This window comes from Vicugna pacos, chromosome 2 (genome assembly GCF_048564905.1).
Source record: "Vicugna pacos chromosome 2, VicPac4, whole genome shotgun sequence".
Classification (NCBI taxonomy): Eukaryota; Metazoa; Chordata; class Mammalia; order Artiodactyla; family Camelidae; genus Vicugna; species Vicugna pacos.
In genome coordinates this window covers 20,652,469-20,679,971 of record NC_132988.1, presented here as the reverse complement: position 1 = coordinate 20,679,971, position 27,503 = coordinate 20,652,469, and the positions used below count along the sequence as shown (strand labels likewise).

General features: G+C 38.9%; 1 protein-coding gene across 5 annotated transcripts in view; it reads right to left on the bottom strand.

The window, feature by feature from the left end:
• Positions 1 to 3,238: 3,238 nt before the first annotated feature.
• The window catches only part of INPP4B (inositol polyphosphate-4-phosphatase type II B), a 659,032-nt gene continuing 634,767 nt past the window's right edge, over positions 3,239 to 27,503 (bottom strand). For 4 of the 5 annotated variants that reach the window (XM_072976505.1, XM_031692309.2, XM_072976518.1 and 1 more), the window contains one exon: positions 8,588 to 8,917. In XM_072976505.1, the coding sequence (XP_072832606.1) occupies positions 8,785 to 8,917 (133 nt within the window). In that variant the 3' untranslated portion in view covers positions 8,588 to 8,784. Of the gene's footprint in view, positions 8,918 to 27,503 lie in introns of all 5 variants that reach the window. The other variant, XM_072976523.1, reaches the window with a different exon arrangement.

Here is a 27,503-nt window from a genome sequence, read left to right as displayed (position 1 = left end):
CCAGGTGCTGGTCCCCCCAACACACTGTCCTTGTTTGTCCCCTACCTTCCTTTGGTTGGATGATTCTCTTCCTTTACAGCTTAATCTAGATGATACCTCCTCAGAGAGATCGCCCCTGACCATTCTGTCTAAAGCAATGAACCACCCGATCTACACCATGATTCTCTGCAAAAATTCCCAGATCACTTACTTCATATCATACATGATAATTAATATTTCTAACTTGTTACTTAGTTGGTTTTATTTTTGTCTGCCTCCCCCCACCAGCCTGGACCCTGTGTCTAACAGCACGCCAGCTACACAGACACGCAAACATATCTTTTAAATGAATGAAAGAGTAAAAAAAAAATGAATGTACAAATGAATGAATGAATGCATAACACAAAGTACTATGTAAGAACTGGAATAGTGGAGACGAATTTCATTTACAGTTAGATGAGAAGATTGCTTCGGAATGAGAAGCATATGAGTTCAACTCTGAGCAATAGCTTTGGGAATGGTGGGAAAAAGGAAAGAGCCTGAGAGAAAATCCGTGAGAAAATCTGGGTGTCTGAGTGTGTCTGTGTATGTGTGTGTTCGGGTGTGTTTAAGGGACATGCACTGTATATGCAAACTCCTAGTGTGGATATGCATGGGGATAGAAAATAAGCCTTGATAGAGAAGATAAGGCCACACTGTGGGCGTCATTGAATACCAAGCCTCACTTAGTTTGGATGGAACAATAGTTATGCGGGTAATAGAGGATGCATGTGAAAAAAATCGCTGTGGCAATGAAAGGGGGAAGTGACAGATTTGAGGGATATGGTGGTAACACAGACGGACCTTTGGGACAAATGGAATATTATGTGTCAAAAGCTGATCCAAGCTCGTGAACCCAAGTGACTAGGATATGGATTCTGTTAACAGATGGAATCCTTAGGAGGGTGATGTGCAAACTGGGAGGAGGGCAATGAAATTAGAGTTTCTTAAAACATATACATACACAAAGAGCGGTGCTGGACCCCAGCTGGAAAAATCAAAGATAAATAAGTTAATCAGCAACAACTATCAAAAAGACATTTATGGAATGCGTCCTATAGGCTGAGAGCATCAGCCAGAGCTCAGTGCAGGACAGAGAATCCAGTCTAGCTCTTCCTAGCAGAAAATAAGTTTGTATATGTAATATGGGGGATTTGATGTTGATACAACCATTGGAAAGGAAAGAGGAACTTCCTGCCAGAAGTGAACTCTTACCAGGCTTCTGACTTCAAGCTCCTCTGGTCCAGTGTTCGGGAACAACTACAGACGCCCACAGATTAGGAAAACACTGCTGCTATGGCATTCTCCAGGCTGAAGTTACAGCCACTGCCACCAGCACGCTGTGGAATCAACAATAAATGTGGGAGTTTCAGCTCCGATGCACTCTGATCTGCCCGCTCTGATGCACGAGGGGTCAATGCCTCCCCCACCTTGCTGTCTTCCTTCTGTCTTCCAAATATGGTGTAGGTGGGGCTCCTTGGCAGAAGCTGTATGATATCCTGCACTCTCTCGGTAAGTGTGCTAAGGAAATGTAGTTCTTAGTCTTCCAGCCCTTAAGTTCCCGGTAAGTGGGACTTCAGGAGGCTAACCCATGGTGGGAACAGAGGCTGAATGCCAGCAGAGAAGATCCAGCAGAGTGGACCTGGGGCAAAGGGCTACACATATATTTTCTCACTCCCTCTTCATCAAGAAATACTAAGTCATACTATTACCCTCATTTTATGGATAAGAATGTGAAGACATGGACACGTTAAGCACCTTGACATATATTTCCATATCTAATAAAGTGGGGGAATTGGATTTGCATCCAGAAAGTCTGACTCAAAAGTCCACGTTCCTTAGTCCTGTGCTGGAGTTTTCTCCTTAGAAATAAACAGTTGAAGAACTCAAAGGAGAGCATATCAAATGAGAAAATAACACTGAGTCTAGACTTCTGGGTAATTCTTAAATGTAAGAAGCAAGCAGAGGAAGCAGAAATAGTAGTTAAGGGCAGCACATTCACATTCACTTCAAAGGAGGCGAATTAACACCAAGGAGGGATGGTTTATGGTCAGCTGGTTTGAAAACTGAGAAGTCGTCACCCTAGGCAAAAAGCAGACCATTATCATCATTGCTATTATTTAATTCTGAAATGAAGGGCTATAGTAACAAATTCATATGGCGTAGGATAGAAGGGAGCTTTTAATGGTTGAGTATCACATTCCTGGAATCCTACCCCAATGTGCTTTCCCCTTTCTCTTCCCCTTTTTACTTAAAAATCTGTTCTTGGGTCACTCTTACTCATCAGGATCATTAAGAAAACAGAGAACTCAGCTTTTGTTGTTCTAGGGAGCCACAGAATCATGCCCATGTGGCTACTCTGGTTTAGAATGGGTGTTGGCTTTACATGTCCTGATTATATCTATCCACCTTTCCAACTGCCCTCTCTGGAGATACCAAACTGTAGCTGTTATGAGTGCCTTGTTTTACTTTGACTTTGAGTGGGGCTGTCACTTACAAAACTCAAGGAACCTTTGCATAAAGACAGAAGAGTACTCCTACTCCACTCAGGCTACCCTTCTGTAGTAGGCCACATTTTGCTACCGTTCACTAAGCATTGTTACAATGGGGTTACCTCCAGCATCGTTCCTGCTCAGACGTAGAGACATGTTAGTATGAATATATATTGATGACGATGACATTACAGAACTTTTTTGCTGCAGGATCAGATACGTTCTTGAAATTCTCCAATGGCAAAACCTCATTTTCTTTACATGCAATGAAGGGCCTCAGTCGGTTAATTTTTTCTGCAACAAGATCTAATTAAAACCTTTTGGGATTTGTCTTCTACTATCTACTGCTATAATGAATTGCAATTCATCATTTCCGAAGCCTATAAGAAAAAGTTATCTCATGTGCTCAAATGACTAATATAATCTACAGGACAAAGATCGATGATTTGCCCAGAGTTGAAGCATTGACAACTGGTTCTTGAATCCTCTTTAAATTATGGTCGATTTTATTCCCATAGAACAGCAACCCTAAAAGATGCATTCTGCTAGTAAATGTGACACTAAACTAACATCAGCTTAAAATCTCTATTGTAATTGTAGTTCATCAGAAAATTAGTCTTTTCTTTTTGAAATATTGTTTAGGCTACCTGCTGCTGTTTAATTTTTAGACATTGCTACATTGATAAAAATGAAAAAAAATGTATAATAGGGAGAAAAAGACAGAAACATAAAAAATAAAAATCACATTTATTTAAACAAAATATACACACAGTGTACAATGAATATGGTTTACACAGAACAATAAAACAAAATGACATTTCTTCAAATGTCAATATAAAATGATCTAACCTATTTGTGCCTCATTTCCTAGGACTACACATTATTGGTTCATTGAGATTATGTAACTAACATTAAAAGAAAACAAATGCCGATGTTTCAGATAAGTACCACACGAATCTGAAAATTAGATGTTAGGTTAAATAAAAGGACAAAATATTCATATGAGAAGTATATGTGTACCAAGCATTGCACGTGTGCAGTGAAAGAGGGGTGTCTATACTGTTACAGACACATAGAGAGTCTGCCTTTTAGAAGTTTGAAAACTCTTAGACATGAAATGTTTTTTTAATATTGATACTGATATAAAAGCATCATGAGAACAATACAGATAATGTAGCAATCTTGCCAATATTTGAGTCAATATTTCCTGCTGTTTAATAAAAACGCAGTAAGTCATCATTAAAGATGTACTGTTGGGTTGTGCCCTGTTATGACCTTGGAGTAATTCTGGTGATTTTTGGAAGACTGTGAATGTAATCATACCATGAGTGCGAAAGTGAATCATTTTAAAGAACTACGGAAAGATAAGCAGGGTATGGCTGACCAGGTAACATCACTTCTACTAGGTCTTCTCTCCTTTAATGCTCAGTCTCTCTGAGCACCATACTCAACTGTGAGTCTTGTTTTCCTTTGCAAATTTAAAACTCTAAATATTCATGTAAGGTATGAAAATTCAAGCTCAGGAGAGCTGATTACATGCACCTTTTTTTTAGGTTAAAATTGCACCTTATAATTTTTCCTACCGCCTTGTTACTAAGAGCCAAATAGGATTTGTTTCTTTGATATCAGAAATACTTTAGACTTCCTCTTACTTGCTTAGAAATAAAATTAGAATGATAAAGCTGCACTATGGCTTAGAAGGTGAAAATCCAAATTCCCACACCTTAACTCTACACCTAATTGGCCTGCAATATTTCATCTAAAATATTATATTTTTTTCTGTTTCTTAAAGGCAGTTTTTGCTATAGGTGGCATTTGTTTGGACAGAAAGTTCTGACTTAAATCGTCCAAAGAAACAAAAGCTATCATCGATCGGTACTTTCTTTATAAAGTAGTGAAACATAAATATAGGAGGGGAAAAAAGTATAGCTCTTGCTGATTGCAGCTAGGCTCAATGAATGTGAATTCTGTGAATTCACCTAAAAGTATCAATCAACAACAGGACTCTAAGCATATTATCCTCTTCAGTAGCTCTTAAAGTGTGAAGCCTCCAGCTATTAGGGACGCCTTGTGTTCAATGTATTTGCCTCCCTCTGCAACAACTGCTGACCACAGTTTTTCTCAGACCAGTTTCTTAAATCCGTGATAAAAGTTAATGTATTTCCCAAGAGATTACAAAAGGTGCCTTGTATATTGAACTAAACAATTGATATATCATTCTGTTCGGAAATCAAACACCTAAAACATCTGTGTGACTTAGCATACTGCCAGAGTTTAATCTGTTTAATCTAACAGTTTGGCTCACAAATGAGCTACATTTATTAGAATCTGGGCCCAGTTATACGTTACTGTTTTTCCTGCTTTTAGCAAATGCTAAGATCATAAACTTCAAAATTGATACTGAAGTACAAACGCATTTTTAGTGATGCTCTAATGAGGCTAACATCTCCCTGAATGTAGCCTAAAGTTTTTGCTGTTTACACTAAAGCTGCATGGCTGAGATTCCCCTTGCAGAACAGAGAGAGTCTTTTTTTAACGCATCATTACGATTAAATGATTTAATGATGACTAAAATATAAACACCAAATATTGCTTATAGACTAATAAGAGTCTTTAAAGAAGGTAAAAACCAAAATAAAATGGTAGCCATCTGAAGATGAGTGATTGCATTTCATGCCATTTTAATAACTTAATACTGCTTCCAATTATTGGTTATCTTCTGGAGAAAAAGTGATGGTGGCATTCAGTTGTGTGCTGGTAAGTGTTTAACAACTGTTTTTCCAGGAGTTAAAAGGATGGGTTGGTAGCATTTGGCAACCTCTGTGGTGTAACGTCCACTGTGGTCAATTTCAAGCTACCAGTGGGATGTGGAGTCAGGCACAGTTAGCACACTCTAATTTGTGCAGATGCAATTGACATACATAACCTCAAGAGCACAGATGAATAGTAAAATGTAGTAAAATAATTAGGAACTGGTAAGTTTTGAGTATTACCTTTGTTTTTAATAAAATTTAATCAGTTGGGTCTTATAATTTAATATTTAATAATTGTGCTTAACAAATGGCTTACAGAATTTAATGATCAACTATCATGAGTCAGCATAAGCCAGTTCCAGCACACCACTGTTAGCCTCTTTTCTCAGCATTTATCAAACTTTATATAGGGAGGGACTTGGTTTTCTAGGGAAGAAAAGTATTACTCTATACAAATCTTTTCTTTTCCACTGTCTTATTCTGTGCAAAACACCATACTTAGCTGAGGGGAAAAAGAGAAGTTCCCTCCATCCAGACACTAGATTTAAGACTTCACAGTTCTCCAGAAGAGGAGGTGTTAGTCTTAGAAAGTAAGGACTGGAGGTTAGTTACAGGGATCCTGCTCAATCCGGGCAGTTGGTCACTTTAGTACAACTTGTTAGCATGATCAGATGGTTACTCCGACTCACTGGATTATTGGAATGACCAAACTATTGACATCAGAGAATTGTTTTGGCAGAGTACAGACAAAACTGAAGGTGATATTTCTAAGAAAGAAACAGCTGCATAAGAAATAAATGAAAGGGTGCATCTAAGTGTGGGTTTGCTTCAATAAAATACTTCAAATTTTTACTTTTAACTGTTTTGCAGAATATTTTCAGGCTCTGGGTCTTTTGTCGCTGGGTCAAACATAATCAGCATACCACCTTATCTTGTTTTTAAATGTTTTCTGTAGGACTCTAAATAACTAATACAGAATTGCTATCTATATTTGATGATATCAGAGGGTAAACATGTTTTTGAGCAGAAAAAAAATTCTCTTGTTTGGAAATATTATTTTCTTAGTTCAGTTTCTGGCTCAACATGATCTTTTAAAATTGAATGACTGGTGCATCTTTCAAATGAAAATGGAAATAGAAAAGCATGACTGAGGCTGTGTTTGTACAAAAGAGATTGAAAACTTTTCGTGTAACATTTTCTCTTCAACTTAGAAAGAAACTTAAGTTTTCCAAGGATACTTGGAGAATCTCTCAGGAAAGGAGTATTACTGTTGTCAATATGAAATAACAATGTTCTTGATGAAATCCACTTTTAGAAGTAGTACAAATACAGGCTTCCTATAGGGAAATGCAGATGACTATGCTAATAATAAATAAGAACTGATATGCATTTGGCTTACAGTAAGCTCAACTCTTTGAGAACATCTATGTTAGCATTTAATGAAAAAGAAAAAAAATTTTTTGAAATGTCTTCCCCAAACAGAAAACCCTACTGTTGGCTTTCTAGTTAATAAATATTTTTCCCATATTTGAATCGAGGTTTCATTTTTAGAAATACAAACAAAAGCTATTGTTTATAAGAATATTTACAGGATGATAATCACTTAAGGTAGCTTGGAGTTCAGAGTACCATTTCATATACTGAATAGGGTTTCACAGTTGTTCAAGGAAACCTTTGTCACCCTAACCTCTTTACCTTAAATCCAGAGGGATAATGAAAATAACCACAAATCCTACCATTTTCAAATGAAATTGAACAATTCAAAGGTTATGTTTAATCAGTAAAATGGAGAATGAGGTATAAAGGAGAATACCAAGATAATCTGTCTATGAATAAATCCACAGCACACAGCATCTTTTTGTTAAAAAGGCTGTAAATAGTTGTTAACTACCTCATGTACAATCCCCTGAAGTCCTTAACTAAAATAATAGATTGACAATTCTGTTATTAAAAGCCCCAAAGGGTTAGCTAAAATTACAGTAATTTGAAAAACCCAGTGTGAGCCTAGAGATCTGTTTGGAATCCTAATTTCAACAGGCGTCTTGTCCAAAGAGCTATCACATCAGCGACGGAAAGCCCCTAAGGTCACCCACTGAATGTGGTCATAATTAAAAGATGTCTGTGTAACAGGTTTTTGGCATTTCCATGGAGGATTTATGCTCTGGATGGCATGCTCCTCAGATGAGGAAGGAAAAAGAATATATTCTTAAAATTTGGAGAAAATAAATTTCATTTGTTCAGACTGTTGTACTCTAAGCTTCAATTCCAGCAATAAACACCAGTTTCTATTTAACTAGCATTCTCCCCCAATTTCTGTGTCTATTTAGTGTGGCAACTTAGAGAAGACAGAAGCCACAGGCTAAGAAGGTAAGAAGAGATTGTGTTTATAGTTCTAAAACCATCTAGCTGGGTGATTGGGGGTAGATCTTCTTTATGCTTTAATTTAGGCATTTATAATGGTGTTACACTTGATTTCTAAAAGTAACTTCTAATTTGGATTTTTGGAAAACTTCTGGCGTTATTTTACAGAGGAAGGACAAATTTGACATTCAGGTTAAGAGAAATAATTGTTTTGGTTTTTCACTAGTTATGGTTGCATATGTTTTAAAAGGCTTATTCACATATGCTAATCTATGCATATTTAGAGCATCTGTATTTCTGTACCAACATGACTGCTAGAAAACACCTCAAAGATACCTTATGGTCTTTCTTGAACTTGACCGCATAAAGTTCAGGCTTATGGGTCCATCCAACCCAAGTCAGAGTTTTGAAAAGACACCATGTTTCCAGAAAGTATTTTTACAACTTTACTAATAACACTGTCCATCTGCCTGGTAAGGAGGACTAGTCATACCGTGACTGGATAACAAAAGTCTTTACAAGCAGGGGGAGGGTACAGCTCAGTGGTAGAGCACATGCTTAGCATGCACGAGGTCCTGGGTTCAATCCCCAGTACCTCCATTTAAAAAAAAAAGTCTTTACAAGCACACACAAATTGCTTCTGTAGTCAAGATAATGAGTTAACTTTCCCTAATTTCAAGTCACTAGAAAAATATTTTTTAAAGTCCACCCAAGGGCTCTCAGGTTTTGTGTGAGAAAGGCCATGAAGTTATATTTCAAAGCCTTCCCCACCTTGACACACATGTATCGTCACTTTGGAGTGGAGAGGGCCATTCTCTGAAGCACCTCCAGTTGCCTGGTAGCAACCTAGGTCTTCTCTAAACACCTTTCATTAAAATACTCCATGAAACAACATGCTCCCTTTCTGAGCTGATCTCAACCAGCGAGAATCAATCCGAGGAAGCTTAGAACTAGAATACACAGTAGTATTTCAGATTTGTTTAATGGATTTCTTTCCGAGTAATATGCTGATGGATGACTAATGCAGACAATTCCTAGATTTGGGCATACATCTTTGATCACCTCCCTCCACAAATGCATGACAATGAAAACATAAGGAAAGGTGGCGATTATCCAACGGGAACTTATTTGTGTTCCTGTTAGTTTACGTGTTGGTAAACTTAGGTGTCGGCTTTTCCATAAGTCCCCTCTGGAGGTCTGTAGTACTTGGGGAAAGCCATCAGCTGGAGCATGTTGAAAGCATACTTCCTGCATTTGATATTCTTCACGACATTTTCTATGCGGCATCCTTCTCTGGTGAAAGGGGAAAAAGGACAACTTCATGAAACACAGAATAAATAAATATGCTTTATTTGTTCAATGCAGAGTTGCAGCAACAGTCCGAGTAAAAATAACAAAGATTCAACTCTACATTTTTTTTTTCACAAATGATGATACATCTTACAAAATTAAATCCTAGGCCAGGCCCAACACCATTATTGCCCTCGGAAAAAACGATGATTCGAGTTCCTTGGCTCTTAACATATATTTAAGGTTTCATAAACTCTTTAAATATAATTTGCTCCACAATACAGCTTCATTTTTACTTTCATAAATATATCCACCTTTTTATAACTTTTCCATAAATTAATTTCTCCATCTCTTTAAAACACATTAAAATCTACATGTAGCCCTAAGGATGTGGGTTCTAGGAATAAGGCATTTAATTTATTAAGTCTGGCCCTATAGATTTTTTAAAGAAAAGTTTCATCTCTATTTGACTTCATCATATTTTAGCTGTGCAGCAAAGAGGAAAATGGCTTTCGGGACAGCCTGGTCCAAGTCTCAGCTTTCAAGAAGCGAGCTTGTGCGCAGACAGTACACGAGTCACAGGGGCTGAAAACGGGGCATCAAGACACAAAGGAGACTTTGTTAGAAAGAATAGAAAAGGACTCTGAAAGCCAAATCAACCCAAACCATAGTTACAAACAGGTTAATTTAATTACAAAACAGAAATAGCCATTCTCTCCAGAAAGTTACTTGACAGAAAAGGGTTAATCGCAGCAAAGAAATCACAGACCAGGTTAAGAACTCAAACAGAAGGTTCCATCAGCTGACGGCAACAATGAGACCAGCACAGCGGAAATCAAGTCTGGAACCTCTCACATCTCTAGGACTTGTCTCAGGGTTTCCGTGTGTTGTGCAAATTCAGTCAATTTCTTTGATAAATGTAATGGGAAGAGGAACTGGAGGTGCAGAACTTCAAGCTTTCAGGATTCTGCTCTTTGTCTTATTCCAAAGACAGGAATTTAAAAATTCTTCTTGAGTTAAACAGTGGGAAACACTTCTCCATGAACAAAAGAGCAAAGTAATTTCACTGAATGCATAGTACTTCTATTTTTTTTAGATTTTAGGAAAAACAAACAAAACACTTACAAGTCAAACATTTGTGTGTGTGGGTGTGTGTGTTTTAAATTCTGTGAATCTGAAAATGTAGAAATTACAGCAGTGTCCTCATGATTGTCCATTGTCATTTATAGAAAAGAAAGGAATACAACATAGAACTTATTGGTATTTGGCTAAAAGTAATGCCAGACTTAAAATAAGCCACACGACTAGCAGGTGTGAGCTGACAAGCAGCAAGGCGACGGGATAGAAGTGTCGAGAAGTTGGCTTGTTATCACTTAGACAGCCTGTTTCAGGATCATCAGATTCATTCAGTGCTCCCTGGGTTTGTCTGCTGTTAAACAGGGAAGGGGGGGTGGGGAGTTAGGGGAGAAAAGAAAATAGTACAGCATTCACACAGTAAAGAAATGCAACTGTAAATATCCTGAAATATAACACATTATCTTCTATAATACAGAGGTTTCTGAGGAAGTTTTTATGCTAACTACCCCCAAATGCATCCTGTGTATTTTTTTTCCTCACTGTGATACATCGACAAATGTAGCAGAAAAAGATTCCTTTTGCTTTTAGAGCAAAAAGGAAGAGACGCGATGATGCCATTCACGTGGGTTGAATGTGTATGTACCAGCAAGACTCGAGTAAGCATCACAGCATCAATAGGCAAGATGCACGAATAAAACTAAAATATGGATCAGTCCATAAAAATAACCTGATAAAGACATCTTTGGAAAATGAAATGAGAAACACAGTATGTAGTGAAGGACATGGACATGTCTGGCACATTTAAACTCCCCGTCTATTATTACTGTGGCTATTTAATGTATTTAAAGTTATAAAAGTGATTTATGGAAATGGCTTGGTATTTAAAATGAATGAAACACCTGACATGTCATCCTTGCCAGCCATAAGATTAGTTTAACAAAACCCGACTCAGCACCCTTCCGTCAGTTTGGCTCGTAAGTTATGTTGTCTCCTGCTCGTCTTACTGAGATGAGGCCAAATCTATCTCCTACGGACTCTCAATCTGAAAAGAAATCCATATTTGCAGAGTGACACAGTGAAAAATAAAAAGATTCTAAATTTCCAGGTTTTGTGTTTTCTTTGTAAATGAAAAATGGGCATTTGTAATTGGACTTACAAGCAGCTCCAACTACAGCACATCTGAAATACATCATGCTGATGTAAGTCAAAAATAAAAATTCTTTTCTATGGCATATTTCATCAGTATTCAGAGAATTCAGAAATTCAGTTGTCGAGGCGTTTTTGATCTCTGTTAGCTCCACCAGGTTTTGAGGGAGAAGACTGGGCTGTTCTTCTGTCTATGAACAGCGCCCTGCAAAGTTATCGTCTAAACAAGCTGCCTAGCATCTATGGCCCCCTTTCAACCAGCCGCAGCCTCTGAGAACCTCCTACACAGAGATGTTTGACCTGGTGTTGAACACATCCAGTGGCCACATGTGGACAAACAGCAGTCATAATTATTTCAAATAGCAACCTGTCTTAGTTTAAAACATCAAATCAGTCACGCTGGGTTGTGCTCTGGTGTTTCCTTGTTCAGCTAAGACCTGAGGACTATGAAGCCAGTGACAAAGTGAAGTAGACGCTTCTCTGGAAAACAAATCGTTTCCCGAGCAAAAGGGAGGGTTGAGTAATTCCTGTTGTCAGTTGTACAAGTAACTTGGCTACTCGTTACACTTTCTACTCCTCACTAGGTAGGAAATACGCAGTAGATTTTAAAGTATGGATACCTTTGACTGTGACTAAGAAAAGCATCCTCATCCAATATTATTTCTCTAATATTGTCACTAGTAATCCTTCTTGTCCACTATTAAGATGAAGGTTGTTTGTAGCAAAGCTTAGTAACTGAAAACTTTGGTTCCTTTCCAGTGATCCTTGTTAAGGGTAAGTACATAGTCTCCTATATCATTTTTCTTTCTTTCTATCTATCTATGTATCTATGTATCTATGTATCTATCTATCTATCTATCTATCTATCTATCTATCTATCTATCCACCCAGCTATCTATTTATTCACCCATCTGTCCATCCATCCATCCACCCACCCATCTACCATAACTATCTATCAATCTATCATCTATCTACCTACCTACCTTTCTACCTATCTATCATGACATAAGAGTTATGTTTTGATTACAAATTTAGGTTAAATGTTAACCACAATCTATCAATAGAATACTATAGAAGTACTCTCCCTTTCCCAGGGAGGCCACCTGCAGACAGGCTGTGGCTGAGGAACAGACTACTGGTTGATGAGTATGTTGCAAGGATCTTGCAACAGTCCTTACTCCAAATACAGGGGACTTATTCATACCAAATGACATTTTTCTACAATTGCCAGAGCACATTTAATATTTTCCAGTCTGCTTGTTGAATATGCCTTCCAAGTAAAAAGTACTACATTAAAAGATTGTTTTTTTTTTTTTTGAGGGGCAGCTTTATAATTGAATTAATTTTTTGTTTACTAACTTCAGTCTCTGGAGATTAGAATAATAAATTAAAAATGCCTTTGACATAACCCTGCTATTATTCAGCTGGAATTAAAAGCAATGTAGCAGACGAAGCTGCCAGAGCACATGGAGCTGGGGCTCTGACCGTGTCACCAAGTGCACACACGAAGCTGGGGCGGCTTCCTTGCGTCCTGCTAAGAACAGCACTGAAGGTTATTTCTTCAGGGCCACCGATGAATTTTTCAACACTCTGCAAGTGTACATGCAAAGGATGTGCTAAGTAATAATATTAGCAATTTCCCTGCCAGGAGATTATTACAAATAATTAATTAGTGGCTGCCCTGCACGGCACTCTGAAAATCCCGTGTCATTAGTTTTCACCATCACTGACTGGTAGATCATCATGGAAGCGAATTACATTGGTGTCGCCACTGAAAATGTGACATGATCAGACATTTAAGGGCAGTTACTGAATCTGCAGCACAGAAAATGATTTTTTTTTTCTTCAAAGAACTGTCAAAGCAATCACTTAAAATAGAAACAAGTAAAAGGAAATGTCTCAGTCTTAAACACATCACTGCCTACAAGAGGAGACATTTCCTTAAATAAAACCCAACGTGCATGACTTGATGATATTTGCTTATCCCCCCTTCTTTTCTACCAGCGACTACTGATGCAGCCTAGATCACAAATCCCCCACTACAGGTCTCCTCTCAAATCGTTCAGACCTCTAAAGATGGAAGTCAGAGTTCTCCCAGCTCCCCCTGTCGGGCCATTGTTCGTGAATAGTGTCGCTACTTGATATTTTATCCCTTTAACCACTCCAGCTCCACAACCTCTCTCAAAGGAAAATCACCAATTAAAACTGAATTGAAGAATCTTTCCTTCTGACCAGAAAGCTGATTTTCTGTCATGGTAAAATGAGACCATTTCACCTCTCAGAGCTATAGGCATACCATCTTGAAATTACGAGTCAAGATTTTAGAGCCAACATCTTACAGAGCCTTATTCGACTCTACATTCATTTGATAAATTGATCTTCATAGAGCATCGTGTTTCAGGCTCTAGAATGTTAGATTGTGTCAGATTTTAAATTGGCAGATCTGTGTGAAAATGAATATAATGTGGGTCTGGTGTCAAAAAGAGCCTTGTGGGACAGAAGCCATAGAATTGGAGATTCTCAGATGTAAAGAGACTTTTAAAAAGTCTTCAAGTTGAATTACACCTTTTATATACGAGAAAATAAATTTAAAGGCTTTGCCCATGCTTCTACAACAGCAAGTTGCAATAAAGGATCCCAAGAATGTAGTTTCCCTGGCTCAGAGCGTGCTTATGTGATAGCCTGGTAAAATAAGGGGAGAGGGTTTTTTGTTTTCAGTTCAGATCAAAGTCCAATTAGAAATCTGGTGACTCAGAATACTCTTAGATGCCAAATTATCTACCAAAACTTTCCAAAAATTTAATTTAAAATAAAAAAAATTAAAAATATAAAGAAAAAACCACTTAAATATGGGGGAAATTTTAATGAAAGAATATCAAAGTTGGGATAATTTCCACTGGCCTCGAAGCAAGATTGCCTTTGTGGCCACTGAAACACCAGCCACATTTAAAATGCTTTCTTCATTGAAATGGATTTCAGAACCTAATTCAAAATACTTTGTGACATTCATTGGAAAAGTCCCTAAATGGGGAAATTACTTAGAAGACATAAGACTATGTCACTGTTTGGAATGTCCAGGTCACAGAGTATTTCCAATAATCACGGACAAGTTTGCTATGAAAGAAAGAGCAGTATTAAGCAAGACCGCACACTAAGGGGGGCAGGAGTCCTCCCCACAGGACACTGCATGCATTTCTGGACATGGTATTGTAAGGGGAGGGCTACTGTGAACTCGGGGACAACAGAGCATGGTGGGCAGGAAGATGACTGGGGAAGCGGTCACTTAGAAAAGACTGAAGACAATGGGGATGAGAGGAATTCCACTGGCTTCGAGAAGAGGAACATTTATGCTTAAGTGGTTGATTTCAGATAGTCAAAGGTTCAGGAGTTTAAAGTCTGGACTACCCTGCAAAGCAATGGACACGTTGAAGCAAAGGAAGCGATCTCCTATGTATCAGGTCCCATCATGGGACAGCTGCTTTATAGATATCTCATTCATTCCATACAAACAGTCCAACTGGTCAATATTATTATCTCCACAGGCTTAAAAGGATTACAAAACTTGCTCAATTATTAGATAGGGAATTTTTATCTCTGTCTTTGAAATGGAAAAAACACATTCTTTTCACTTCAGGGTTGGGATCCTTCAAGCATGGATTTCCCGCTGCCTCTCAGAAACTGGCAGGTGTGATTGCTTGCTAGTTGCTACATTAGATTAAGGACCTCTAAAATTTCTTTCGTCTCTACCTCCCTGCGCTTCTTTGATTTTATTAAAACATAACTGCATACTCTAGAGAAGCATACTTTTTCTACTAATAGAACAGATGACAGCTTAATAAGAAGGAATTGGGGTGTGTGGTAAAAATCAAACTGCAAAGCATGTTGACATTGTATTTGGTTTCTAAAGTGGTCCTTAATCATTCTCATCTATTTGCAGAATTTAAAAAATAAACAGACATATTTAACTGTTTGAATTTAATTTTTCCCTGGTATGATGGCTTGCATTCTTCTTCCAATTCCACTCTTTTAGTTTACAAAATACTTGGAAAATAGGCCTACCTTCTTGTCAGAAGCAGCCAGGCTCCAAGTAGTGACACTTTCAGACAATACTTAACATTGCTTTGAAGAGAAAAAAAGTGCAGATCCCAGAAAGACAACTCCAGAAAAGATAGATAAAAGCGTTTTAGAAAAAAAAAATTAAAAAGAAAAAAAGAGAAAGAAAAAGGGAGAATGGGTTTGAAGTATAATTGCTTCCATCAGACCATTATCAGAAAATTGATTCCAGTGTTGATCTCCAAATTTTAGAAAGGGGACTATTTGGATAAGGTCCAAAAAGAGATATCATAAAGGATTAAAGGACTGAAGACAGAAAGCTTAGAAGGAAATGCTGAAGGTTAATTTTGTTTGGATAAAAGGAGGCTAATACACAATGTGACTGCTATATTTAAATGTACGTAAGACAGTGGTAAAATAATTTCTGAGGTATTAAATTGTGTTTTGCTCTCTTATATTTTAGGCTGTAGCATAAAGCATGTGCCCCAGGGATTTAAGCAGTGCTGAAAGCAAGAGCTGCCTGAACTAAATAGATTTGGCATTCTTTAATCTTATGACAGAGAAAATGTGAGGTGTCCATTGAGGGGGAAAAGGATCTTTGAGGGCTGAAAGAGAAAAGAGAGGGAGAGGGAGATAGAAGAGGGGAGAGGGAGAGAGAACATAGTGACTGTGGAGAATTCAAAGGGACAAACATTGGTGCCAGGAGGGTGGAACCTTGTGCATTGTTCTGTGTCTGTGTCTGGGAAGGGAGGACCACCAGAAGCGGGGAGATGCATCTAGGGAGGCTGGCCCTCGCTCAGCTTTGCCAGAGATGCTCTTCTCTTGAGCTCAGCTTGGATGCAATGAAAAGAAGGTGCTTAAAGGTACCATAATGATAAGAAACGAGCACGTCAGTGGCTGATGATTGATACAGACAAACCTTCCAGAAGTTTCAGTGCAAAAAAGGACCTGTCGCAAGAGGACAGCTCAAAATGATAGAGATTGACCTTCGCTCCGCCTGGCTAGACAGGAACTGAAATGTGGAATGAAACTTGCTTAAAGAAATGATGTAAAAAGGAAACAAACCAAACCATATTACACTATACATCCTTCAGTTAGTAGACAGACAGCCAGGGCCGTTCTACAAAGAAATAAGTACATAGATGTAGAGAGATGCCTACAACTCATTTTCTATTTCCCATGCAATGTAACGATTTTTTCTTTGTATAGAAGCTCCTGCATGATGCCTTCATTTTGATCACTTCAAAGTAATAGTCAGAGAGAAGAAACGAGACTAGCCTCTGAAACATTCTGTAAGCGTGTTTGTTGCTAAAGTACTTAAAAAAAAAATGAACAACCATGGTCTCACTGCTCTGGTTTGTCACCCTCCTGGAGTTGGGAGTCACTTATATACTCCAGTGAAAAGGAAACCAACAAACAAAAATCTAGGACTTCTGATCCCATTCTCGATAAGCACCAGGCAGAGAATAATGAGGTTAAACCCATCGCCTTCCAGCTTCCCTGGTGGGACAGGGAACTTGGCAGAGCAGGCAGCCTGACCCCACGGGCTGTTCTTAGTTCTCAAATGGAAATAAAAGACCACACATGCCTGGGTTATTCTGAAAGTAGCCTGGGGAAGTAGCAGTATCAGTGAGAACAGATGCACATTTGGACAGGTGTAACAGGAAAGAAAACAGCCCAGCTCCCTAATGTCTATTCAGTCAAGTTTCCATCTTCCCTTTTAAAGAGAGAATGTTAACATCTACCCAATAGGATTACTGCAAGATTATGTAAAGGCACTGAACCACATTCTCAGCAATAAAAATCAGTAAATACGTATTTAAAAAAGTCTCTCTTTATCCCTCCCCTTGCTACATCTCTGTTTTTGCATAGACAAGGAATACCTTGACCAGACGTGCAGCTGCTGAGTTCCAGGTCTGTCCTCTCTAATGCTGAGGTGCCCCAGGATTTAGGACAGCCAACTCCACCTTCCTATACCATAGATACTGCTTCTAGGCAATTTCAACCAGTCTCATAACTTAAATATCATTGTACGATGATGCATCTTACATTTCTCTCTCTACTTTACACCTCTTGCCTGAATTACAGACATATATCGCATCTTCACTTGGATGCCTAACAGCCATTTTAAGGTCATGAAGGGGGCAGAATATGCCACCCCCAAGTATGTCACATTGGCATAAGGATTATTTTGAGCTGAAGGCACTTGAAAAGCAGCAGGGGCAGGAAAGGTACTCTGCCCTCCCCTTTCCTTCCTGGAAGCAGGAGATAAAAATCCCATGAAAGATGCCCTCCCTCTACTAGGAGGAAAGAAACATTCTTGTCACCAGAGATGGGAGTCAATGCTGAGAGAGTTCTATACAACAGACCTAGATGAAGCAACTGTCTTCTTTTAGCTCCCCACCCCCACCCTGTGTGCGCATATATTTCAGTTAATTTTCCACAATTGCTTTTCTTTGTTCAACCTAGTATAAAAGCATTGAGGCTTTGACGTTTCTTTGGGTCTTCATTTTCTTGGGATTGCCAAGAAAGAGTACATATCGAATGTGTATGCTTTTCTCCTGTTAACCTGTCTTACAGCAGTTTAATTCTCAAGCCCAGCCAGAGACTCTCAGAGGGCAAAATTTTACTTCCCTTCCAGTTTCAAGGTCACATCTGAACTTGAGTCCACCTGCTTTCCCACCATTCCAAATCAGCTCCTCCCTTCCTTCCCATCACAGGAAATGACACTCATCCCCACTCAGACATTCATGTTACATTCATGTTAGGCATCTCAGTTCTCCGTGATCCTTCTGCATTCTTTACACCCCACATCCATCCGTCAACCAGTCAGATCACTTTGCACTGTCTCCGCTACGGTAACCTGACTGTGATCCTCCATCACCTTGGCTTGGTACTGATGGAAGCTGTTTCCCTCACTGCACCACTCTTGCTCCTCTAGTAAGTTTCAGGAAATCTTAATGTCTCCATGTAGACACATGGCAAAGCAACCAATGCACTCTTTAGGTTGCATCCTAAAACCATTTTCCTATAGAGCTTTTATGGAATGAAAATACAGCTTTATAGCAGCTGCCCACAGGGAGCTGAGCTTGTCAAAAAGCAGTGATGCTTATCCATCTGCAAGGAGATGGAAATATTTTCATCTGCTCAGCACTGAGATCAAAGCTCTTGAATCTTAAGGAGGTAGTTCAGCTATATCTTCTTTTGCACAATCTCTTGGATCTCCCAGGTTTTGAATCCCTTCCTGTCCTTACCATTCTATGGGATAACTGTGACTGAGACGAATCCTGCCAACATTTTTCAAAGATGTAATCCTGCTTTTGGTCTTCCTTGTTGCATCTGAAACGGATGGAGCTGAGTATGGACCAGTGCAACATCAGACATCATAATCGCAGCATTGATACTATTAGACATTTGCTTCCACCCACTCTTTGAATTGGAACTTCCAAAAGAATCAATATAGAGTTTTTGCCCCTGGAGTGGTCATCATCTTCTCTGGAAGGATAGGGTCTCTCTCCTTCTCCATCCTTCAGTCTTTTCCCATTTCTATTTCCCAGTTCTCCCTTTACTCCCTCCATCTCCTGCAAACAGCATGATGCTATAATTTATGTTAGTAACTCCCAGAAGTGATGGCTTATGAAAATCCTAGTGAAAGAGAATAAAGCAGATTCAAGAACCTTAGATTTCATTTTTGGATACAACAAGTGCATGATTAAAAACATCAACAGTTACACAACTATGAAAATGACAGAATATAAAATAAAAATCCACCAAGGAGGACTGACCTGAAGGTATAACTCAAAGTGCTTTACATATATTATCAGTAATCTCTGCCACAGGAATTCCAAGATCAGTGAAGGCATCTTAGAGAAATAAAATTTTGTGATGGACAATGAAGGCTGAATAGAATTTTAATGGCTAGAAATTGGGTGTGGTTGCGGGGATGTAACTAACATGGAAAGACACGGACACAGGAAAATGTCAGATGCATTTGGGAATGACCCACAGGCTGCTTTGGTTGTAATAATGGGGCAGCAAGGAAATAAACGAAGGCAGGAAAATTAAATGTTAGGACACTTTCTTTTTTGTTGTCTATATATTTTAGAGATTTTCTAACATAAACACATATTTTGTGATAAGAAATTCAACTACATTGTTTTAAAATGAGATGAGGCTCTGTTGCAAATGTTTGTATTGTCAGTAAAAAATGTTGGGTAGGTAACCACTGAGGACTCATGAGCACCGAAGTGGTGCGATTAGCTGTGTGCTGCAGTACAGCACCTGGTCCCAGTAGGTGGGATGGCTTGAGCCAGGACTGTGGCAGGGATGGAATAAACTAGAGACATGGAGAACAATTAAGAGGCTGTTATAGAGGTCAAGACAAGAAATGATCAGGGCTTGAACTTGGAGTCCAGGGAAGGATGAGGAAGTTACAGATTCCAAAACAGAAGTGATTCAAAACATAGAATATCTGTTAAGAGTTTAGATAAGGGAAGATCAGGGAAAGAAAGTTAAAAAAAAATATGTTCAGGTTTAGGAGGAAATGCATTCTATTCAAATATGCTGTTTTTTAAATTTGATTTTTCATTTTAATTTTTTATTGAATGGAAGATTCTTTAAGTTCTATACTGCTTTACAATTTTCAGAAGTTTCACACACATGATTTCATACAATCCCATAAAACCTTTTTTCCCTTCCACCTATATATTGCCCCTCCTTCCCACCCTCTCCCCACTGTAACCACTAGTTTGTTCGCTTAGCATAATGCCCTCCAAGTCCATCCATGTTGCTGGAAATGGGGGGGAAAACATTCTTTTTCATGGCTGAATAGTATTCCTATCTATCTATCTATCTATCTATCTATCTATCTATCTATCTGTCTATCTATCTATTCATCTATGTGTGTGTGTGTGTGTGTGTGTGTATGTGATCTGTGATGGACACTTAGGTTACTTCCATGTCTTGGCTATTGTAAATAAAATGCTGCTTAATATGCTATGTCTGATACAAGACTTTAGATATTTGCTATAAAAGGTAGGTCTAGACAGGATCTAAACCACAATTCTATACCATCCATTTGGACAATTTCTGCAAATAGTGGACTGTAAAGATTATATGATGATCAGAGATGAGGGCTGATGGTATAATTCTGGGGAATGCCTGCATTTGAAGTCCAGGGAGGAAGGAGGCAGACAGTGGACAGCGACATAGAATATAGTGACAGATTCAAAGAAAGAGAATTCAACCAACATGTCAGCTGGAGCAAGGAGGTTGCAAAGTAGATAAAGGTCACTCTATTATTATGTGACTTGTAGCCTTTGACTTTCAGTAGAATTTTAGAGACAGAAATTAGTTTGCAACCAACTGACAAACTGATAAATGAGCAGCAAAGAATGGAAGGTAGCATTTTATTCTATGTCAACTGCTGGGTCCAGATCCTTGATGGTGGAAAGAAGAAGGAAGAAAGATATCACAGACCTTCAAAGAGTCAACAGGATTGATGAAACTGTTCTGGGATATGTGAGGTGAGTATGCTTCGAGGCACAGAGGAAAGGGACTATGGAGAGGATTCAAGAAAATGGAATAAGTGGTCATCTTTTTCTTTTTTAGAAAAACAATAGATATTTATGGGTTGAGGACTAGCTACAAAATGGGGAACTCTCATTATTTATCAAAAAGTCCTTACAAAGTAGGAGTCCACTAACCAAAGTATTCCCTGACTCATCTGAACACGGAATGGAGGGTAAACATAACCTAATGAGAAGCTTCATCTCTTTCCACTTTGTGACACAACCGGAACTTTTTTGTAATATGTTATCAGTTATTTAGTAAACAACTAAAGCCAAGATGGAATTTCTGATCACCTAACCATCAATGTCACAAGAAACGACACCATCTCTGCTGCTGGCAGTGTACTTGAAGAAGCATCTCTGCACACAGTTTTGAAGCCCAATGTCATGTACGTCCTAAGAGTTTACACTTTACATTCACATACAGATTTCAAAACAGTGCCTGCTTCTCCCAAACTGATGTCTTTCCATATGGCTCTTTGGGTTGAAGCCTTCCAATGGTCATATAAACATAAAAATGACTAGTTAGAAGCAGGTATCAACACACATGATCAAAGTGACTACACCAGAATGCATTGTTCTGCTTCCTTTTTAATTCCTAATACTGCCAATGACCGTTAATTATCTGGCACTTAATTTTGTGTCCAGCATGATTTTTCTGATTATGGCCACTGGGGAAGCCTTACAACTGGCTTCCCAGAACTTCAGGATCTGCCCCGAATTAATACATGATCTTAAAAGATACCCAGCTATCTTCTGCTGATACAGGTGGATACTTCCCCTTGTTTTTCTGTTCAGTGCTGAGTATTTCTTTTCCTTTTAAAAATTGTTTTGGTACTATAGTCAATAGACCACGGATCTTGATTAATTTCCCTTTTGAACTGTACCTCTCAAGCCCCTATAGGGATACAGAATACAATGCCATGAAAATGATATTTTCTAAGATATCTGTGATGAAATAAGATGGAGAAATGCTGAGCTAAAAGCTCAAACAGGACTTCTTATTTACACATTTATCCAAGGAATATTTTTTGAGTACCTACTCTGTGCCGTCAATGAAAAGTTTGAACTGATTACAGTCTAAGAATAAAAAGAAAGAGAAGGGGGCAATCACATAGAAAAAGTTGATTGATCCTGAAATGACGGAAGCTCCTAAATTCCAGGCTAAAGTAATTTAACGTTACTCTCTACATAGACGGAGTGACATGACTGGTGTTGAACTTCAGGAAAAGCTCTTTGGGAGGAATGTGTGAAATAGATTGGAAACTGAGGGACTAGAGAAGGGAACAATTAAGAGACTACAGCAGTGGTCCAGGTAAAATGTAACAAAGGTCTGGCGTAAAGCAAATGAAACAGAAATAAATGGGAGAAAAAAAAAATATAAGATGGGTGGATGGGGTGAAGCAACATCTTGAACCTACCTTATAACAATAATAGACAGAAGTAGCAATTATAAATCATAAGACCCAGGAGAGAGTATTTTATGTCAAATACTTTCATTTGCCTTCTCTGTCCTCTTTTGTAACTACACTGATCAGATAATCTAACTGAGTCTAACAGAGCCATTATTTCTGACACTTGCAACCATTTTCTGCAATAATTCTTGAAATGGCTGTGCTGTTTGCCAAACAGATGGCTACCAGGGAGAGTACAAAATATCACTCAGAGCCAACCGTAGTAATTGCTTAGAGTTAACTTTTTTGATTAAAATAAAAAAAATGCGTCAGTAGTTTCATTCTAGTAGCACCAAGAGAAAACTAAGGGCCCCACAATTTCTTTTTCTGTCCATTTGGTTTGCGCTTTGTTACACATGAGTCAGGAATCACATGCTGTATCGACTCTCTTCTGTTCAATTGAGCAAGACACAAAGACGCAGAGCTTAGAAAAAGGGTATTTTTTTCTACTCTTCTCTTGCTGAGGCTTCCTCTAAATTGCTTAAAGCTTTTCTTCAACTCAGACTGTCGGTGCTAGAAGGGAACCTTAGAGATCCCCTGGCCCAACCCTTTCATTTTGCAGATGAGAAAGCGGAGGCCTCCAGAGGAGGACCAGGGTCTCATTAGTGGTCCACAGGGTGCGGAGCTGGGAATGTGCACAGAGCAATTAGATGAATGATATTCTTCAGTTCCCACACAATGGAACAGCATCGTCTCTCGTGCCCCATCCCTAATAGAGAGGAAGGGGTCCTTTCTCACTCCTCAGGTTTTTCAAGTTGTGGGGACAAGATGTCGAGCACATTTGGTGGAGAAATGCCCCGGGGACTGGGAGGGAGCAGAGCGGGAGACCATCCACATGTGACTCATCGTGATCTCACTGTTCTTTAGAAATCCCTACAGTGCTTTGGTGCCTTCTTCTAGATAATTATGGTGTAAAAAGTTAGCCTTTCTGAATCTGCCACTGTGGCTGCTGCTGCTGTTCCAGCAGCTTACAAACCACTGAGAATTCCAGGAAGGAAGAAAACAAATGGATGGGTTCCTAGAACATTCATTCATAAAGCAACAACTAAGCTTATAGAAAGTTAGTAAGAAGGGTCGCCACATATTGAGTACAGACTATTTCACCAACGCCAATCACTTCACCCCACTGATCTTCTTTAACCTTGACACCACTACTGTGGGGTATACAAAGATCCATTCTGCAAATGGGAAAGCTCAGAAATATTAGGTAAATATCCAAGTGTACACTGGTAATAAGAGGTAGAGACAGAATTTGAATCCGGTTCCTTCTGACTCCTAAGTCTGTGCTCATAATAACTGTGTTGCACTTTCCTTTTCTACATTCTGCATCGTGCAAGAAACTATGTAGATTTTAGTACCTGCATACGTGGCCTTACAGTCGACCTAGGGCAGCCCAACATGACCAGGATGATTAGAGAAAAACACATAGCATTGCCATATGTGAAATAGAGGTTTTCAGTCTAAGGTTCTCAGTGTGGGCTTAGGCTTCAGGTGACCACACATCCCAGTTTGCCTGGGATAGCCCCAGTTTATGCCTACTGCCCCAGCAGGAGTTAGATGGCAGGAAGGAATGGGGGCATCTCAGTAAAAGGACACAATATTAAAAAGAACTGAAAAGAAAAAAGGCAGAGGAAAAGATTTGTGGTGTTCAGTGTATTTGTTTCATGTTTGCTCAGTGAGCATGTAGGGACATGTATTTATGCAAAGAATTGGTGACAAGTTGAGTGAGAGAAACAGGGAGGGCATGGTCTAACAAAGAGATAAGAGGAGATGAAATGATATTACAAGATCATATGATTCTACGTGCGATACTTGGGTCTTAGAAAAATTATTTTGAAAATACGATGCAGGGTAGACTGAAGTAGAGAAATTGGAAGCAGAAAAGCCAGGGAAAAGAAGATTGAAATAATCAAGATGGGACGCAAACAAGAAAGGACCAGGATGGCTTGTCAAAGCCAAAGACAGGTTGAGGGGAAGAAACGGCAGATTTCAGTCAACAGACAAGTAATTAAGCCGTGTATCATGTTTATGATTACACTGGTCCCAACTTTTACACACCATCATCACGGGCAGTGGGAGAACAGTACAGTATTGCCTGGGACAGTCATAATGTTCTGGGGAGCGCATGAAATAATAAAATAATGAAATAACTGCAGATGCTACCCAGAAGTCTTTATACTCATTAAAAAACAGTGATGGGAGAACTGTGTCGTACAGCACAGAAAGTGTAGGCAAACTGAACTGCTGTCACCTGCAATATAACTTCAGCAAAACAGTCTCGTGTCACAGGAAAAGAACTGCACTGACTCAAATTTTGTCAGTTTTGTTCTGTGTAACCTGTCCATTTGCTTTGGCTTTATAGTTGCATAATGGTTAAGGGCATAGAGAGTGTTTACCTGGTTTTATGTTTGGGCACATGTAAGTAACATTATACTAAAAATAGTTTATGTCAGAAAGGAAGATATGTAACAATTATTTCTACAGAAAGAGGTCAACGCATGACTCAAGTTTGAGAAAGAGTATCTCATAAAAATAAGATTGTTATTTATGTCAGTGGCTTTGGCAAGGAGGCAGCAATCAGTGATGTGCAACTGGCCAGTTTAAGTGGACTGGTGGATGGGAGTCAAAGGACAAGAGGCCAGGAGGGAAACATGGGATTAAAAGGCAACAGCAGCAGCTGAGATCACATCAAGAAGTATATGTTGTGGGTGACAAATTCTGAAGGCAAAACATAAAGTAAAGCAATATGAGCAATAAAACCAACCATATAAGCTATGATTGATACCCAAGACTTTACAATAGCTGCACTTGCCTAAAATACGGGTTTTGTGGTTACGTGGTGGACATTAAGTACATTTCTTTCCAAGAAAGGTGAATTTATCAATAGGTAGGAATTTATTTTATGGCCAAATTAATAAATGACGACTTGCAAGATTCGTTAAAAGGCAAAATATTAAGAAATATGGAAGACCACCCATGCACCATATCTCCAAACCACAAATCAGTTAACAAAAAGGTCCATGGGTCATATCCATGTGAAGTGCCATTGATCTAGGAGCTGATTTTATGATTTTTAGTCAGGTGGTGTTGTTGAGTTCCAGAACCACATGGCTAAAATACTGACTTTCACTCTTTTAATTCCTTCCTCTAAATAAAAGCAGATAATGCACTGAAAGCCAGTTGTCAAAAAACTGGTTAAGGGATCATGAAGAACTGACTGTGTATAAGTAAGATTCGGCTGTACGTTTCAACATCAATACGGACTGCTACACAGAGGATGGGCCTCCAGGAGGCAGTCAGGAAAGGGAATCTGGTGAGAAATAGTATTGGCTGGTCCAAAGCAGGTACTAAGCGGATGTTAACATTCTGTGTTATCGACAGAAAGAAAATTTGTATGTTTCTAGACATTGGTGGTAGTGGTGCCAACAGTGGTGTCTTACTAAGAAACAGGAGTGATCCTGACTTACATGCTTTGTCCCAAGGGCGGGCGACCACATTCTCACAAAGAGAAAAGTTAAAATGGTACCTGTAGTCTTGGTCCAGGTTCTCAAAAAACACTTTAGATACGCCTGAATGTTTAACTCAGTATTTACCTGAATCTTTTGATTTCTCTTTAGGAAATCATGGAAAAGATAACATAGATGTAGAAAATTGTGGGAAAATAGTGAGTTGAGAACTACCCATCTCTCCACCAGAGAGCAAAAATGATACAGTAAGAACCCCAATTCAGGTCTTTCTTGTGTCCATTTTTACCTGGTGACATAAACTCCAGTAACCATTCTCTCATCCAGCAGAAGCTTAACTTACTCCTACTTGAATTCTGGCCTATTAAATGCATAAGAAAGAACCATCATTCACTTATGTCCACAAAATGTAAGTTAGTACTTTAGTAATAAAATACTAAATGATGTCCCTGACAGCTGAAGGAATGACTGTGTCTTCTTAGAAGCCTAAATGGTCTTGGGGAGCTATTTGGACACTGGGGAGATCTGTTCTTTTTTTAAAGAAATATTTTATAATTCTAATCAACATATCCCTAAATATATTTAGTGTGATATTATACATTATCAACCTTTGCCTTCATGTATTTTCTTCAGATAACACTGCTGATGTTTTATGAGTTAATTTAGAAACTTCTGATGGAAAGGTTGTTCTATAGGTCACTGAAGAATCCTCTGGTCATGCTATATGCTGTTCTGTCATCTTGTTATATATAAAGTAAAATACAGCAAAACCTGGCTGTCTGCCCTGTGCTCTGTGTAATAACGTGGGAAGCCAGAACACTGGTTTTTAGCTGCTCCTGAAGGACTGGATGCCTTCAGAGCAGTTTCTGGAAACACTGCTACGATACCTGAACGCTTTTCTATGCATGGATGAGATCATCACTGCTGCAAGTTCAAGTTCATTACGGCCTCATTCCAAGTTCCAGTTGGGAATTAAATAAAACTGAGACTGAAGTGGGTTCTGCTGTCCCCGTTGTGCTGCTTAGAGGGAGATGGTGCATAACGACAGGGACAGAGATTGCCCCTGGAGCTGAAAACACAGAGGCTGAGACAGCTCACTGTGCACACTCACGGCAACACAAAAACCAGTCATGCCACAGACAGTCCAGAGAGTCCCTTTTTTTTCTTTTTCTCTTTTATTGAGAATTAACTTAATTGTGGGTGTGTGCTTGCCTGGATTAAGGATCTGCCACATTTATTTGAATACTTTCTGATCTATTACTAAAACTAGTGCCGTGATCATCGGAGGCTGGATAGTCACAAAGGATTCCTAACTCATGCTTAAACATATCCACAGACAGATAATGGCATTGTTGAGCACCAGGTATTCAGGGAGTGGAGATAACAATGAACATAAGGGACACTTAGTCTTTATTACGCACTGTCTGCAAAAAGGGAGGAGATGAAGGTCTTTCTATCTGTACTATCTTATTCAGAAAGGTCCGCTCTACTGCATTTGTGTGGATGCTTCACAGTCACCTAATCCTAACTACCATCACTAGCTACAGATTGCTTATTAAGGTGTTTTGTGATGTAAGAGTGACCAAGCACATACGAGTGTACACCGAATCTGAACCTTCTAGATTCTTAACTTTGTCTCATTATTTCAATTGATATTTCTTGTGGACCTACTCTGTGCACCTGTAATTCCAAAGTCACAGGAACCACAGCAGTATTTAACTAACCCATTTTCAATAGCATAGTGCATTAAAGTTGGATTGATGGTTAAAGAGACCACTATTAATACTGACAATCACTGATTTCTAAGAAGCATCTAAAAAAAGAT